The sequence below is a fragment of the Chaetomium fimeti genome, assembly GCF_033439085.1.
Source record: "Chaetomium fimeti strain CBS 168.71 chromosome Unknown B0H64scaffold_4, whole genome shotgun sequence".
NCBI lineage: Eukaryota > Fungi > Ascomycota > Sordariomycetes > Sordariales > Chaetomiaceae > Chaetomium > Chaetomium fimeti.
Genome location: NW_026944332.1, coordinates 2,758,912 through 2,771,790, shown reverse-complemented (window position 1 = coordinate 2,771,790; position 12,879 = coordinate 2,758,912). Strand labels below are relative to the sequence as shown.

Genomic DNA, 12,879 nt, shown 5'->3' with positions numbered 1-12,879 from the left:
GCAAGTGATGGTCACCTTAGTCGGTGCTAGTAGGCGCCTTCGGCTTCGGCGCGATCCAGGAGAAGGCAGAGGCGCTTCCGAGGGGGTTATTCCCGGACCGAGCAGTCAGCGGTGCCTTTCCCGTCGTGTCCTGGCTGTTGGGCGTCTGCTTCCCTTCCTTGACCGTCTGCTTTCCCTCCCCGAGGCTAGTCAAGGCGGAGACGCTCACACTGCGTTTCGTGCTTCCCCAACCTCCCTCCGCCTGTGGCTTCCGCCTCTGGTCGGTGGCCGTGCGAGGTGCTGGTGCTGGCTCGTATGCTGCTCCGGTCCTAGTCGTCGAGCTGTGTGACTTGGTCGGCTTGAGAACCTTCATGTTCCGAGACCGCGCCGCTGGCTGATACCCACTCAGCGGCGTAGTGTTGTCTCCGGGAGCGGCCGCGGCCTGCCGCCATGGTGTACGGATGGCCGAGTTGGAGTCCCGGCGGTGGAGTTCCATCGACCCGGGTATTTGTGAACCCCCTTCGGTGGGGGTTGGTGCAGGGAGCTGTGTGGTATGTTTCTCGCTTTCTTCCCCGCTTTCGGATGCCGCGCTGGTGGTCGCTGTCTTGGCTGGCTGGCTCGAGGGCGCCGTCGGCGACAGCATTCCATCGGACACCGAGGTACCACCTTCTTTGGCACCCTGAACGGAGCCGTTTACTGATGCATCAGCAGCGACAAACACCGGGGCGGTGGCGTTCAGTCTCGGCCTGCTCGACACCAGGGTGCCCGTGGTGAGGTTCTTGAACATGCCGTCATCTTCGGGGCGTACGAACGGGACGGAGAGCTTGTCGCGGTCGCTGCCGTAAAGTGTCATCAGGTTCCGAGAAAGCAAAATGTCAGCACCGTGCAGGCGTAGAGTGTAGCTGCCAATGAAGATGCGGATGGTGTTTGAGGAGTTGGGCGATTCCTGTTGATCCATGCCCGTCACCTCAAAGGACGCTGTGATGCTTGGGAGATGCGGAATTGAGCTTGCGGACCGCGAGTTTGATTGCGTGACGGTGGCCTCGGCCAAGAACACGGGAAGGGTAACCTTGTAAGTCCCGTCCACGTCCCGATGTATGTTGTTGGTGAGATCGAGCTGCCTGAGTAGCGAGTATTCAACCGTCGATTTCTGGGACCCCGTGCATACCACGGCATACAACAGCGAGGCATTCGTGAAGTTGGCGGCTAGCCAGCAGCGGATGATGGATGGCGGTGCGCCCAGAACGTACATGGCGGGAGGCGGTTCTGGGATGTCCAAGGCCGAATCATCCTCCTGGCCACCAACTGCAAAGGTATTGTCCAGCGCAAAGCTGCCGTTACGTCCCGACATGCCCGAATGTAGCGAGTGAACCGAGTGCCCTGCGGAGCTGTGTCTGCCATCTGATTTGTGGGAGTATGACCGCTCCATCTGATGACCCCCGAAGCTGCTCCCAGGGCGGCTGAGGCCGAAGTCGCCAGAGTGGCGGGCGCCATGGCCACTGGGGTTGGCACCGTGTAAAGCGCTTTCGTCGAATCGAACACTGTTGGCCCGTGAAGCCGCCCCCCGCCGTATCGGCTCGTCCTCCGTATCGAGAGGCAGCCCCCCGAGCAGATTGTGTTCATCGCGGGCGAGATCGTCAAGCAGGTCATTCGAAGGCATGCGCACCGGTCCTGTGATCGGTTTAGCTCGACAAGAACTTGGCTTGTGTAGGGGTGCTACTTACCGTGCTGAGGTGTCCCCCCGAGGACGCTTGGGAACGGGGAGTTCCACACAGACTTGAGAGCGGCATCATCCGCCTGGCGTTTCTCTACTGCACGTATTCGTTCGCCATGCGTTTGTTGGATATGGTTCATTCGCCGCATTTCCATCTGGAATTCGTGCATCTCTTCGCGGGTGACAAAGAAAACCGGATCCATGCCCACAGAAATGAAGAAAAAGCTACGGGGGCGGAATAGGGTTAGTAACCGGGGGTTGAAGGCGGGCGCGAGAGAGGGTTGGATGGCGTTGGCCTTTCGGCCTTTCGGAATGGGACGGGGTGAAACTCGTCGCGGAAGTACACAAGCTCGACGAGTCCCAGGCTCGCAGGTCGGAGGCGATTATTTGCCGTCTTTCTCTGACCTCGATCCTTGATGATATCAATTCTCGAGGCCCGCCTCCCCCCGCATCGCCTGCAAGACCGCCAGGTCTTCAGCGACGTCTCTCCCGCGCCCAGTCTAATTGATCCGTCCACGAGCGTGCACACAGGTCCAGGTCCGGGCGTTGGAGACGTCACTTAAGCCGAGGCTTGAGGCGTCGAGTTGTCGAGCGTTCGTTGTTGTGGGGGTTTGTATCGCGGATTTGAAACGGAGGATTGACGATAGCTTCGGGGTTTGATGCAGCTGGAACTTAAAACGATTGCTGGTCGAAAATAGCACCAAAGTAGTTGATGGAACTCGTCCGGTTGCTCGTCAAATTGTAGAGAGTAAAATGGCGTGATGGAAATCCGAGACCAACGAGCGATGGAGCAAGGGAGAAGGGAGAAGGATGCAAGGTTCCGTGGGTTCTTACACTCTGAGACTGGAACGCGCGCGGGCAGTTGGAAGGTTATCGATTAGGTCGGGCGATGTTGTCAGCACCGGGCCCGCTCAAGCCAAGGCGTGTCAGGTATAATTCAACCCTAACCCAGCTGATACAAGGTTTGCTCGTGGTATGGGCATACCAGCACAACCCCAACCCTACAAATACAATGCTTGATATAACTCGCACCAACCACCCACCACAACGGGTCCGTGATCTTTCAATGTGGCAGGTTCTCATCATAATCACGTCCCTGGAGTAGCTCACTGAGATGTAGACTGCAATGAACGTGGCTAGGTAGGATCAAATTTATCTGGGTGCCAGCGCACACTAAAATCTAGCGACGTCCTTCCTTCGCGAGTTGACCCCTTTGGCAGGGTTGAGCAACCCAGCACTCGGGAGGAGGATCTGCAATGCAGTCTCTATCTGGCTTCCAGCGTCCATTCCAACCCCCCTACAAGGACTTGCCCCGGAGATACCTGTCCTCGCTGAGCCAAGGCGCCTCGCGCCAGTCCGGCAGCACGTACGCGACCCTGTCCTCGTCCTTCGTCCCCGCCCACTCGGCGCCAATATGGGGCCGCACAAGGTCGTAGAGGATACGGTACGACTCGCTGCTGAGGTGGAGCCCGTCCGGCAAGAGATGCTCGAGGTATCCGCGAACGCCACTCTCCGGGTCGCCAAGCGCTGGCCCCTTGGGGTCGAAGCCCGGCGTCTTCTGAATCGCCCTGTCCATGAGGGCCTTGTGAAGGTCTATCAGCGTGACCCCGGGATGCTTGGCGGCCACCTGCCGGACGGCCTCGGAGTAGGTCGCGCTAAGTTTAGTTTGTCTCGCCGCGGCGGGGTGTCCATTGGCTCGGTCGAGCACTGTCACACGGATCTGGTCTAGGGGTGGCGGTGTGATGAGGAAGATCTTGGGCTTGTGCGCCGTGATGGTGGGATGGTTGATGAGGCGAGCCAAGTTCGCCTTGTACTTGTCGAGAGGCACACGCTGGAAATTGGTGGGTAGCTCGACGCATGCGTCGTTGGCGCCGAATAGGATGAACTTGTTGGATCGAGTCAATGTTTTCGCTCCGGGTTTCTAATGGCAAGATAGGCCGAAACTGAACTTACTAGGTACTTGAGCGCCGGCCCGCCTGGTGTTGGTGGCGCGAGAATTTGCGGGAGTATGCTCAGGGCATTGGATGTGTTATACCCTGAGAAGCCGCGGTTGACGACATCGAACCGGCGGAGGACCTCTATGGCGATGATATATGCGTTAACATCGGGGATATTCCTAACATTGCGGCGGCGGCATGGCTCGGGGTAGGGAGGTACTAACGTGCTTGTAGAGCAGCCTGGAAAGAAAAGCCGTCGGAAAGACCGGCAGCTCCCTGGAAGAGCGAGTCGCCGAATAGGACAATCTGAGGGTAGGAGCTCTGCGGCGGGGTAATAACGTTATCCTTATCAGCTTGTGCCCCGGGAGCTTGGGTATTTTGGTGGGCAACCTACAGCCATGGTTGGTTAAGGTATTGTCGGTTAGTGGTTGGCACCGGACACTCAATGCAATGCCCCCTGTATGTTTGAGAACTCGGAAGATTATTTAGGTGTGGGCTGGCACAGGATCTGGCATCCATGAAGACTGGGCACCCCTTCCCTTCAAATACCTCTCTCACCGGTGTCCGGATAGAAGGCCCAGTTCCTAGCCCGCTTCGCGATAGGTAGCTCCCGGTTGCCCACTCGGCGGGAGCGACCCATGAAATCCATCCCGCCCCACCGTCGGGGCGGGCAGCCCCGCAGCAGCCGGGCCTCTGCAGACCTCCTAAGCTACGCCTCGCCCGCGGTAGAAGTCGTGATACTCGACCAGAGAACGGGGGCGACCAGGCGGAAAGGCAGCTGATTCGTAGGTATACCCGGTGGCCCCCCGCAGGCCGCTGGTCGTTGACAAAAACATGGATCACAAAGCGAGCGCCTGCCAATTGCCTCGCCAGCAGGGTGCCGATTCCACCACGCGTCCACAACAGCGCAGGTAAAAGCGCCGATTGGCAACCGGTCACATGGGATGGTGAGCACTGCGATCTGGAATGCACCAGCCCTTGCTGCTGGGTTTTAGTCGCTCGATCCCAGCCTCCCAAAGGCCAATCGTGTTGTTCTTGGGCGTTGTCCGGCGTTGATGGGCCACGGTCCATGGGTCATGGCGGGTCCGGTTGCCTCAAACCCCCGCAGACCGTTGTGGAGAGCAGCTCGAATCAGTTCCCATTCGAACCCAGCGCGGTGGAACATGTCGGCGGGGTTTCTGGGGTAACAGCTGAGTTGTAACCGGCCTGCTGGATGCGTACATCACCCAAGACGAGACGGGGATGAACACGAGGCCGCTTTTGTTCGTTAACTCCGATTCCATGGATGTTTGGGATGACAGGATGAGCAGGTGAGCTACGGCCGGTGCGGGGGGCGAGGTGGGGGCAGCGTGGCGTGCGTGGGTCAACTATCGATAGCCCGGCTTTTGGACCACCCCTGCCATTCCGCCATCGCCACCATCAACACCATCAACCTACCTACCCGTCAGTGCCGTCAGCAGCCGTGCTCCCCAAATCGAGGCTTGATTACCACACTACCTACCTAGATTCACCTATGTAATCACCCAAATTAATCGAATAATATTGAGTTCGGTTTACAACACTCACTTCCTAAAATCCACTTGTTTCTTTGGAAAGAACCATGTCCCAGGCAGCGTGCTGCACTTGCGCGTCGTTGCTTGCCGCCGTGCCCCGTGTGTCGTCCTCTTCCGAGAAGCCCTTACCCGATGACAGGCAATTGGATTGCTGCGGCCGTACCATCTGCGGTGCCTGTATACATGTAAGCTCCAACCATGCAGCTTACGCCTCTAGGAAACATTGAATTAACATCTCCACCCTCAGAGAAACCGCCGCTTCCTCACCTACTGTCCCTACTGTCAGACCTCGAATCAATCTTTCCCGAGCAGCCGCCTCAGAGCCCCGCCTAGGCAAGGCAGAACAGAAGACGAATCGGAGACAGAAGCAGTAACAGAAAGCGAGCCGCCCCCTTACTCAGCCATCGCCCAAACCATCAACCTCAAAGCCAACACAACCAAACCCCCTACCCCCCCGCCGCCCTACAGCTCTCCCTTCTCTGGCCCCCAGCCCGGCCGCAACCCAAACCAACCCCGCCAAGAAAAAGAAGAAAAAGAAGAAGCAACAGAAGCCCAACCCCGCTACACAATCCACCACCTCCGCCACCCGCCACACCCCTCGCCAGACAGCCTGACCTCACTCTCCCTGCGGTACGGGATCCCGGCCCACATCCTGCGGCAGCACAACAGCCTGCCCAACGACGCGGACTACCTCCTCGCGGCGCGGCACACGCTGCTCATCCCCACCGCGTACATCAACACTCCCAGTGCTACCACCAGCACCAGCACCAATCCCCATAGTGACACCGGTAGCACCGGCACCACCGACCCGAGCCTGTCGCCGCGCCCCGTCGAGGACGCGGCGGAGCGGGAGCGCAAGGTGCTGATCCGGCGGTTCATGGTGGCGTGCAAGGAGCCGGACTACGACGCGGCGGTGGTGTACCTGGAGGAGAGCGGGTACGATGTCGACGAGGCGGTGGCGCGGCACCGGGCCGACGCGGCGTGGGAGCGGGCGAACCCGAATCCTTTGTTGCTGGATAGCAGCAGTAGGGGGAAGGGGGTTTATAAAGGGGGGTTGAGGGGGAGGGGGAGGGTGAAGGTTAAGAGTGAGGGGGTCAAGGTTGGGGGTGGGGAGGGGAGGTTGTTTGGGTGGTTGGGGGGTTGATTGAGGAGGGGTTGATTTGAGGAGGGGATAGAGAGAGGGTCGGGTATATACGTCCAATTCATTCCAATTCTGTCTGTTCCGTCTCAAACCTAAAGTCGAAGCTGGTCATGATAAATAAATAAGCGTTCACTCGGCGTGACAATAACGCCATAGTCCTCCCAGAGCGCCGCCCGCTTACACGTATAATACAATCAATATCCGCAACTCAATCCAGTCCATGTGTTCATCCCGGCCCTTATTATCTCTAGAAAGCAGACCGCGTCCGGATGTCCTACCGAGAGTTAGCAACTGCTTTTCATGTTAGGGTTAGAAAAAAGAGGCTTACCGAAATCTTCCGCTCGATTTCCCGCACAGAGCGGTCCAGTTCCCCGGCAATCATCTGCTTCTTGTCGTTCGGCAGGAGACTGAACCTCTCACAGAGGTCGCCATCGATCACCCCCTTGACGGGGACATAGTACCCGCGGTAAATCAAATGGTCGCGCCCCGCCAGTGGCGGGTCCTCGGCCCGCATATGGCTCTCGAGATTCTGGAAGAAGTCTACGTCCTCGCGGCTGACGAAGGGAATCAGCACGCCGACCGTGCCCTGGATCCCGCTCCACACCAGCACATCCTGCCCGCCCACCACCAAGTTGGTCTTGACGATGCTCGTCGGCAGGTCTTGCGTGTAGAAATGCGCCATCGGACTCACGCGGCTCTGCGCACCGTGGAGGTAGTTGCGGGCGTGGAGAAGCTGGATCTCGGAGCCCGGCTCGTCGCTCTCCTGGCTGGCTCGTTCCGAACAGCGCAGGATCCAGATATTGCCGAATTTGTCACCGCCGGCCACCGATTCGTAGTCGACCATAGTGGTACACGTGGTCCACCTGTTGATGGTGTCGTCGGCGAACGGGAGCAGTTTGTTGCTTTCGGGCTTGTAAACGACATACGTAATGCCCTGTTGGACGTCGCCGACGATGATTCGGCTGCCTTGGGTTTGGAGTGACACAATGAGTTGTGGCGCTACTTCCCCTTGGGCCTTCCTCAGCAATTGCCGAAGACCGAGATCGTACACTCGGAGCGTCTTGCCAACGCCGGCGAGAAGGCGTCCTTGGAAGGGGATCAAAGCCATCGGCGGCTCTTCGACCTTGGTCTTGTGTATGAACTCGAGATCTCGCCCATCTTCGTGGAACCGATAGACGTGGATGTACCCCTCGCTGAACTTCCGTGGGTTGAGCACCATATCTTTCCCAGTGCCGACGATGAGGAAACTCTCGCCCTCTTGGCTTGCGAAGGGAACAACGGCAGCGCTCACGGCAGCTTCGTTACCCTCGAGGTCGATCCTTTGGAGCACGCTGGGCTCTTCCCCGAGAGGATCCACGATACTGATACATGATGCCCATCTGCCTGTGGCACGGGGGTACCCGAAATCTTCCGGAGGCAGAATCGCTGCGTCTCCATTCACGGCCCCTGATTGCGCTAGGAGTTGTGCCCTCAGCTCTGGGGGTAGGGTGTTATTGTCCGATTCGATGGTGTAAAAGTACGGCTGCTCGGGGTGTTTGACCAGCCGCTTCGGCGTGTAAGTGAGCGGGATAGACTTCTGTATCATGGTGTCGCCGAGCCTCTCGATTGTGAAAATTCTGCGAACAAGTCAACATGTGGCACATACAAAACGTGGTTGACAAGTGTGGGTGGGTGCAAGTTGTCTCAGAAGGAACAATTGATACAACCTCGGTTGTAGTCAAGCCTCATAGCACATGGCATAGGTATCCCTTTTATCATCATGAAACAGGAGTGCGGATAAGAGACGAAAAAGACTGACCTAAGGAAGTTGGCGTGGATGCCGACCATGCCTTCCAGACACTGCTCGCTGCTGAAATTCCAGCCGAATTCGAGCTCAGAGTAGATGAGTGGTGTCATGGCGAAGTTTTTGGTGATGGGGTCGGTGTAGCCTAGCCATGGTCTCGAACTGAGCGCAAGAACGCACGGCTGGCCTTGCACAGAGACCTGAAAGAGTTTCGTAGGCTTCGGGCCGAGGAACTTTTGCCGAGTGTCGGTTAACTCGCCGGTGACCTCGTCCAGAACGGTTCTCAAGTAAACTCCGGAATGCAAGCCAATGTGCAGGTATAATGTCATGCCCCCGGTTGAGTCCTCCATCGCCATGATTAAGAGAGACGACGGCGCTGATGTGAGAGCCTGGATGGACTTCATCTCCAGAGTTGACTCTGGGTCGAGACTGAGAATGCGGACTGTGCAGTCGTCGCATCCCACCGCTAGGAACGAGCTTCGCCTAAGTCCTTCAGGTACCCTGCCCAAGCTAAGGGATGTGACCGTGCCGGACATTTCCTTCTTCTCGTCGTACTCGGCCAGCGACCCATCGGCGTCCATCTCGAAGTAAACGATTTCGCCGGAGCTAAGGGCGATGACGACTTGGTTTTCATTTGTCGCAGCAGCAACGATCGATCTGTGTTGGGGAGCCGGCCACTCGTTGACACGGCCCTGGACGATATGCCGGATACCCTTCGGGTGGACCTGAATCAACCCTTCCTCACCCAGTTGCTGCACTGCTAGTGTTGGCACACTGGTCAAGAAGCCACTTTCAGTGACCTCTTCGACGGTTTCGCCAATGCTCAAAACAAGCGTTGCGTTGGTAAAGGAGAGCACAATGTAGCCATCGTACTCGTCATACTTTGTGAGCTTAGTCGTCCAGACAGCGGCGGGCGTGCCGGGTAGCTCCGATGCAACGATTTCGGACACTTCCAGGCCGTGCTTGAGCATACGGAAGGTGCTCCTCGCCCTGTTGCCGCAAACGGAGTAAATCTGCGGCGCATCCTCGCCTGTCAGATTCGCAATCTTGCAGTCGATCAGGGGATTCATGGAATCCATGCTCTCCACGAGCACCAGGTTTTCCAACGGCCGAGGGTGGAAGTAGACAGGGTTGTATGACACTCGAGAATCTGTCGGGAAGTCGTCACTCGAGAACTCTAGCTCCTCGTCATCGTCGCCAAGCTTCTCGAATTGGTAAAAGTGGTGATTTCCGAACTCGCCGGCCGAGAACAGGAAACCACTCTTCAAAATGCACAAGCTTTGTGCGATGGGTATCGTGTCGAAATATTTGACCTTTAGACGACGGACTTCGCCGGTAGGATTGCCGTCCTTATCTTCAACCATGTCCAGCGTAACCTTCATGAGATCTCCGTCGTCGGTCTGAAGCAAGAAAAAGAAGGCGCCCGCGCTACCCTTTAGCTTGTGCATCACACCCGCGACGATGGTACGTTTCCTCTGTGGGTCTTCGGTAGCACCGCGCCGCCTGGGAACGGGAACGCGGAAAGCTTCTTGATTTGAGTGGCGGTAGGTGACGTTCTCCTCCCCGCAGACCAACACACCGCTAGGTCCATCGTTGCCCCCCGGGACCTGGAAGAGGAGCGAAGAGGTTGGGTCAACGGCATCCGACCACTTGCGTACAACGTGGTTCAGACCCAGGTCAAGCTCGTAGTAAACGAGTTGGGCCTCGGGCTCCTTGCCCGCCTCGCCGGTAGGGTCCTGGTCGGCTTCGGAGTAGTCGATTTCGAGGGCGGCGAAGACCGGGTTGGCATAACCGACGTCGAGAGCCACGAGCGACAGAACCAAAACTCCAGGCTTATGTGCCTCGAGCGGTGACGAGATGGTCAACTCGGCCTGAGCATTCCGGTTCAGGACATAGACCAGTTTGTTCTTCTCGACGCCGGCAATCAGGCACGCTCTGCCTTTTGGGTCGGCGGCCAAATACTGGCCCGGAACGACGCGACGCACACCCGACTTTCCAAATGTCTCGAGATGAATGCGCGAGAATCTGTTTGTTTTGGGCTGGTACTCGATGATGGCGATGCGGCCCGAGTCCGTGGCGAGGATGATGTAGTCTAGGTGTAGACGCGTTTTAGCACAGTCCGGCGTACAGCAGGATTCCGTGGAGAAATCCGCAGGCCACCACGCGTTTCTAAACGGAGATCATCCCGCCAAAGCTGCGGAGCGGATCGAGAATCACTAATTGTCCGAGAAACGGTGGGGGGTGCGGGTGTTTTAGCCAAGTTACTCACCTTTATGGCTACCGGCGAGACGGAAGGTGGCAATAGACCGAATGATGCCAAAGATGTCATGCGACAGCACGGTGTTGACCTTGCCCTGCCTGGGATCGGGCTGCAGAAGCGTCAGGCGCGAGCCCGAGGCAGTGATGATCTGTTGTTCCTTGGTCCCCGAGAACTGACCCAGCAGCGCCTGCGAAATAGTGGTTGGCGGCTGGATAGTCAGCGAGTAAAGGAACATGTTCGATGTCGTCGCCATGATTCCCGGGGCGCGCAGAAAGCCGGCGCGGCTTTACTGTGGAGGAGGGACGTTGCAGCCTTTCGACTTGGATGATGAGGTTGGTGGTGTTTTGCTGGGTTTTGCTGGGTTTTGCTGGGTTTTGCTGGGTTTTGCTGGGCCGAACCGAGCTCGAAGCGAAGCCGCAAAAATAATTCAAGCTCGGGCTGGCTGACCAGTCCCCAGCCACAATTTGACCTTGACAGGGTGGGGATGCAATGGAAGGTGGGGTCAATTCCCGCTTGTCCTCGTGTGGGCCGATCTGGCGTGGCTGAAGCTGCCTTGATTGGGCAACAGTCAGCCCAGACGGCCCGGCATTCGAAGCTTCGAAAAGTCGCATCGTTAAACGATCAGACAACGAGAGTGCGTACCGAGTGCGATTTTGCGATGGCTCTTCCGGCAGAACTCGCGGCGCGCTCAGCGCTGTCGAGAATATGCACACGATGCTCGGTATCTCTCAGAAGGCAGGGCCAGACACCCAATGGCTTTCTCCAGACTTCCCGGCAACAACGGCGCTCGCAGTCCGGGAAGAGCTCCTCGAGGACGATACCCCAGGTCGACAGTATTGCTACACCCGCCGCTCGAACAAGCAAGATCCAAAACCCCGTTGCCAGGCGATTTTCCTCCGGGCTTGCGCAAACCAACTTCACCTCGACCGCCGCCCCCTCCGAGTCACAACCGAAGCAAGTTCTAGGGGCAGACGACCTCCTCCACTCCTTCACAAACTCCCCGATCCCCGCGATCCGGAAGCGGGCGGCCTTCATAAAACAACATGCGAGTTGTCTCCACCACCACCATCAGCCAGGCGGTTCCATGGCCCCGGCCCATGTCAATTTCGAGTGCCCCGACTGTGGAATTCCGGTTTATTGTAGCAAGGAACACTGGGCAGACGATTATGAGGCGCACCTGGAGATTTGCGACACACTGCGCCAAATCAACGAGGATGACCACGACCTCCAGTCCGGCCGCTCGTTCCCCGAATTCGAATATGCGGGGGAACAAATGGACGATGCGCTGATCAACATGTCCAGCTGGGATACCTTCTTGTATACGCGACAGTTCAATGCCATCAATACCGATCGGAGTATGAGGCAGGCGACAAGGCTGCTAACGTACCCCGTTACGATCGGGAGCATCCTTCACGAGCTTAGCCCTTACAACATCAAAGCTGGCGGCAGGATCACGCCCGAGGGTATCAAGAGCTTTAGCGGTATGCCTTTCCCTGGAGTTGTTGTTGGCCGGTTCACAAACTGATGTTTACCCAGCTCTGCGGTACACTCTCCACCCGGCAAAGACGGGCGGCGGTGATGATATTAAGGGCCTCCGAGCGCAGGCCCCAGCAGTACGCCTCTTCATCCTCGGCGCCCGGGCCGAATCATCACTGCCTCGGGATGCCTGGATTCAGTTGGCGCATCTCTTCCCGCTCTCGAGGATTCACCTCATCTTCATCGGCCCGGAGAGCATGCTAAATAGGGACGATGAGTTCCCGCTCCCTCCGCGGACGCCTACGAACCCCTTTGGCGCCATTGTCGAGGACCGAGTATGGCCGACAATGAAGATCAGCACCATTGTCGACTACTACCACACCATTCACAAGACTGGCCATTTCTACCCCTACGACCCCTACTTTGACTGCTTTGTCATGTTTCACCCGGGGTTGGGGCACCCCGCTAGCTCACATGAGTGGGAGGAGACGTTGCCCATGCTTTTGGAAACCAAGGCACCCATTATCGTCACCGGTTACACCCAAGCCGACATGGAACGCGATATTGATTTTGTCAACAAAACGGCAGCTGGAGAGTTCGATGTCTTGATGGAGCCCGGCGAGAACAAGTTCCGCAGCTTGCGATGGGATTTGAATGATCTGGACCCTCAGGACATCAGCGCCGGTAACTGGGGCGTGTGGGCTTTCAGGGGCAAGAGGTGAGTTCTGCTCCTGTTCACCACCGTCTCGACACATACTGACATTGGTCTGTTGCAGATACGAGACAACGCACAAGTCTACCGAACAGTAGTTCTCGCGCTATTATGCTTATTTACGCCCCCTTTTCTGTATGATAAGTTCGGCCAACATATCACGGCCACTGTACCAGCATATGCCCCACGACCATGTATAATTATACATAGAGACTGAAGTCCCCACTAACAATCGGGGAGATTGCGTGCTGTTTGGATTGAAGTTCGGAATGTTTGCGCGACTGCCGTGCAGACTCGAGGACGTCATCTTTTCCAGCTCAGCCA

General features: G+C 57.4%; 5 protein-coding genes across 5 annotated transcripts; 2 read left to right on the top strand and 3 right to left on the bottom strand.

Moving 5' to 3' along the window:
* Window positions 1-16: 16 nt before the first annotated feature.
* B0H64DRAFT_323155 (uncharacterized protein) lies at window positions 17-1,896 on the bottom strand (the record flags this gene model as incomplete). The annotated part of the gene is made up of 2 exons (XM_062800597.1): window positions 17-1,650; window positions 1,704-1,896. 2 exons carry the CDS (start codon window positions 1,894-1,896, stop codon window positions 17-19), a joined length of 1,827 nt encoding a protein of 608 aa, XP_062659493.1.
* A 1,094-nt stretch (window positions 1,897-2,990) lies between these two features.
* B0H64DRAFT_374129 (SGNH hydrolase-type esterase domain-containing protein) lies at window positions 2,991-4,030 on the bottom strand (the record flags this gene model as incomplete). The annotated part of the gene is made up of 4 exons (XM_062802312.1): window positions 2,991-3,614; window positions 3,647-3,771; window positions 3,855-3,951; window positions 4,025-4,030. The coding sequence occupies 4 exons, from the start codon at window positions 4,028-4,030 to the stop codon at window positions 2,991-2,993; spliced, it is 852 nt and encodes a 283-aa protein (XP_062659492.1).
* Window positions 4,031-4,966: 936 nt separating this feature from the next.
* On the top strand, window positions 4,967-6,327 carry B0H64DRAFT_460826 (uncharacterized protein; the record flags this gene model as incomplete). Its single annotated transcript, XM_062807476.1, has 2 exons — window positions 4,967-5,368; window positions 5,431-6,327. The coding sequence occupies exons 1-2, from the start codon at window positions 5,231-5,233 to the stop codon at window positions 6,325-6,327; spliced, it is 1,035 nt and encodes a 344-aa protein (XP_062659491.1). The 5' UTR covers window positions 4,967-5,230.
* B0H64DRAFT_397002 (CPSF A subunit region-domain-containing protein) lies at window positions 6,269-10,759 on the bottom strand. The gene is made up of 4 exons (XM_062803845.1): window positions 10,377-10,759; window positions 8,123-10,199; window positions 6,653-7,940; window positions 6,269-6,598 (listed from the first exon to the last, which is right to left on the bottom strand). Exons 1-4 carry the CDS (start codon window positions 10,618-10,620, stop codon window positions 6,572-6,574), a joined length of 3,636 nt encoding a protein of 1,211 aa, XP_062659490.1. The 5' UTR covers window positions 10,621-10,759; the 3' UTR covers window positions 6,269-6,571.
* A 155-nt stretch (window positions 10,760-10,914) lies between these two features.
* B0H64DRAFT_160165 (zinc-finger of mitochondrial splicing suppressor 51-domain-containing protein) lies at window positions 10,915-12,662 on the top strand. Its single transcript, XM_062798582.1, has 3 exons — window positions 10,915-11,848; window positions 11,904-12,561; window positions 12,620-12,662. The coding sequence occupies exons 1-3, from the start codon at window positions 11,026-11,028 to the stop codon at window positions 12,651-12,653; spliced, it is 1,515 nt and encodes a 504-aa protein (XP_062659489.1). The 5' UTR covers window positions 10,915-11,025; the 3' UTR covers window positions 12,654-12,662.
* Window positions 12,663-12,879: the final 217 nt, after the last annotated feature.

What these genes read in the sequence shown, in the direction of transcription:
- B0H64DRAFT_397002 (XM_062803845.1), bottom strand. Translation starts at nt 10,620, where the DNA reads ATGGCGACGACATCGAACATGTTCCTTTACTCGCTGACTATCCAGCCG. An exon ending in ATCCACGCCAACTTCCTTAG is followed by an intron (nt 7,941 to 8,122) that starts GTCAGTCTTTTT and finishes ACTTGTTCGCAG; the next exon opens with AATTTTCACAATCGAGAGGC. An exon ending in AAATCGAGCGGAAGATTTCG is followed by an intron (nt 6,599 to 6,652) that starts GTAAGCCTCTTT and finishes AACTCTCGGTAG; the next exon opens with GACATCCGGACGCGGTCTGC.
- B0H64DRAFT_160165 (XM_062798582.1), top strand. Translation starts at nt 11,026, where the DNA reads ATGGCTCTTCCGGCAGAACTCGCGGCGCGCTCAGCGCTGTCGAGAATA. An exon ending in GGGTATCAAGAGCTTTAGCG is followed by an intron (nt 11,849 to 11,903) that starts GTATGCCTTTCC and finishes ATGTTTACCCAG; the next exon opens with CTCTGCGGTACACTCTCCAC. An exon ending in TGGGCTTTCAGGGGCAAGAG is followed by an intron (nt 12,562 to 12,619) that starts GTGAGTTCTGCT and finishes GGTCTGTTGCAG; the next exon opens with ATACGAGACAACGCACAAGT.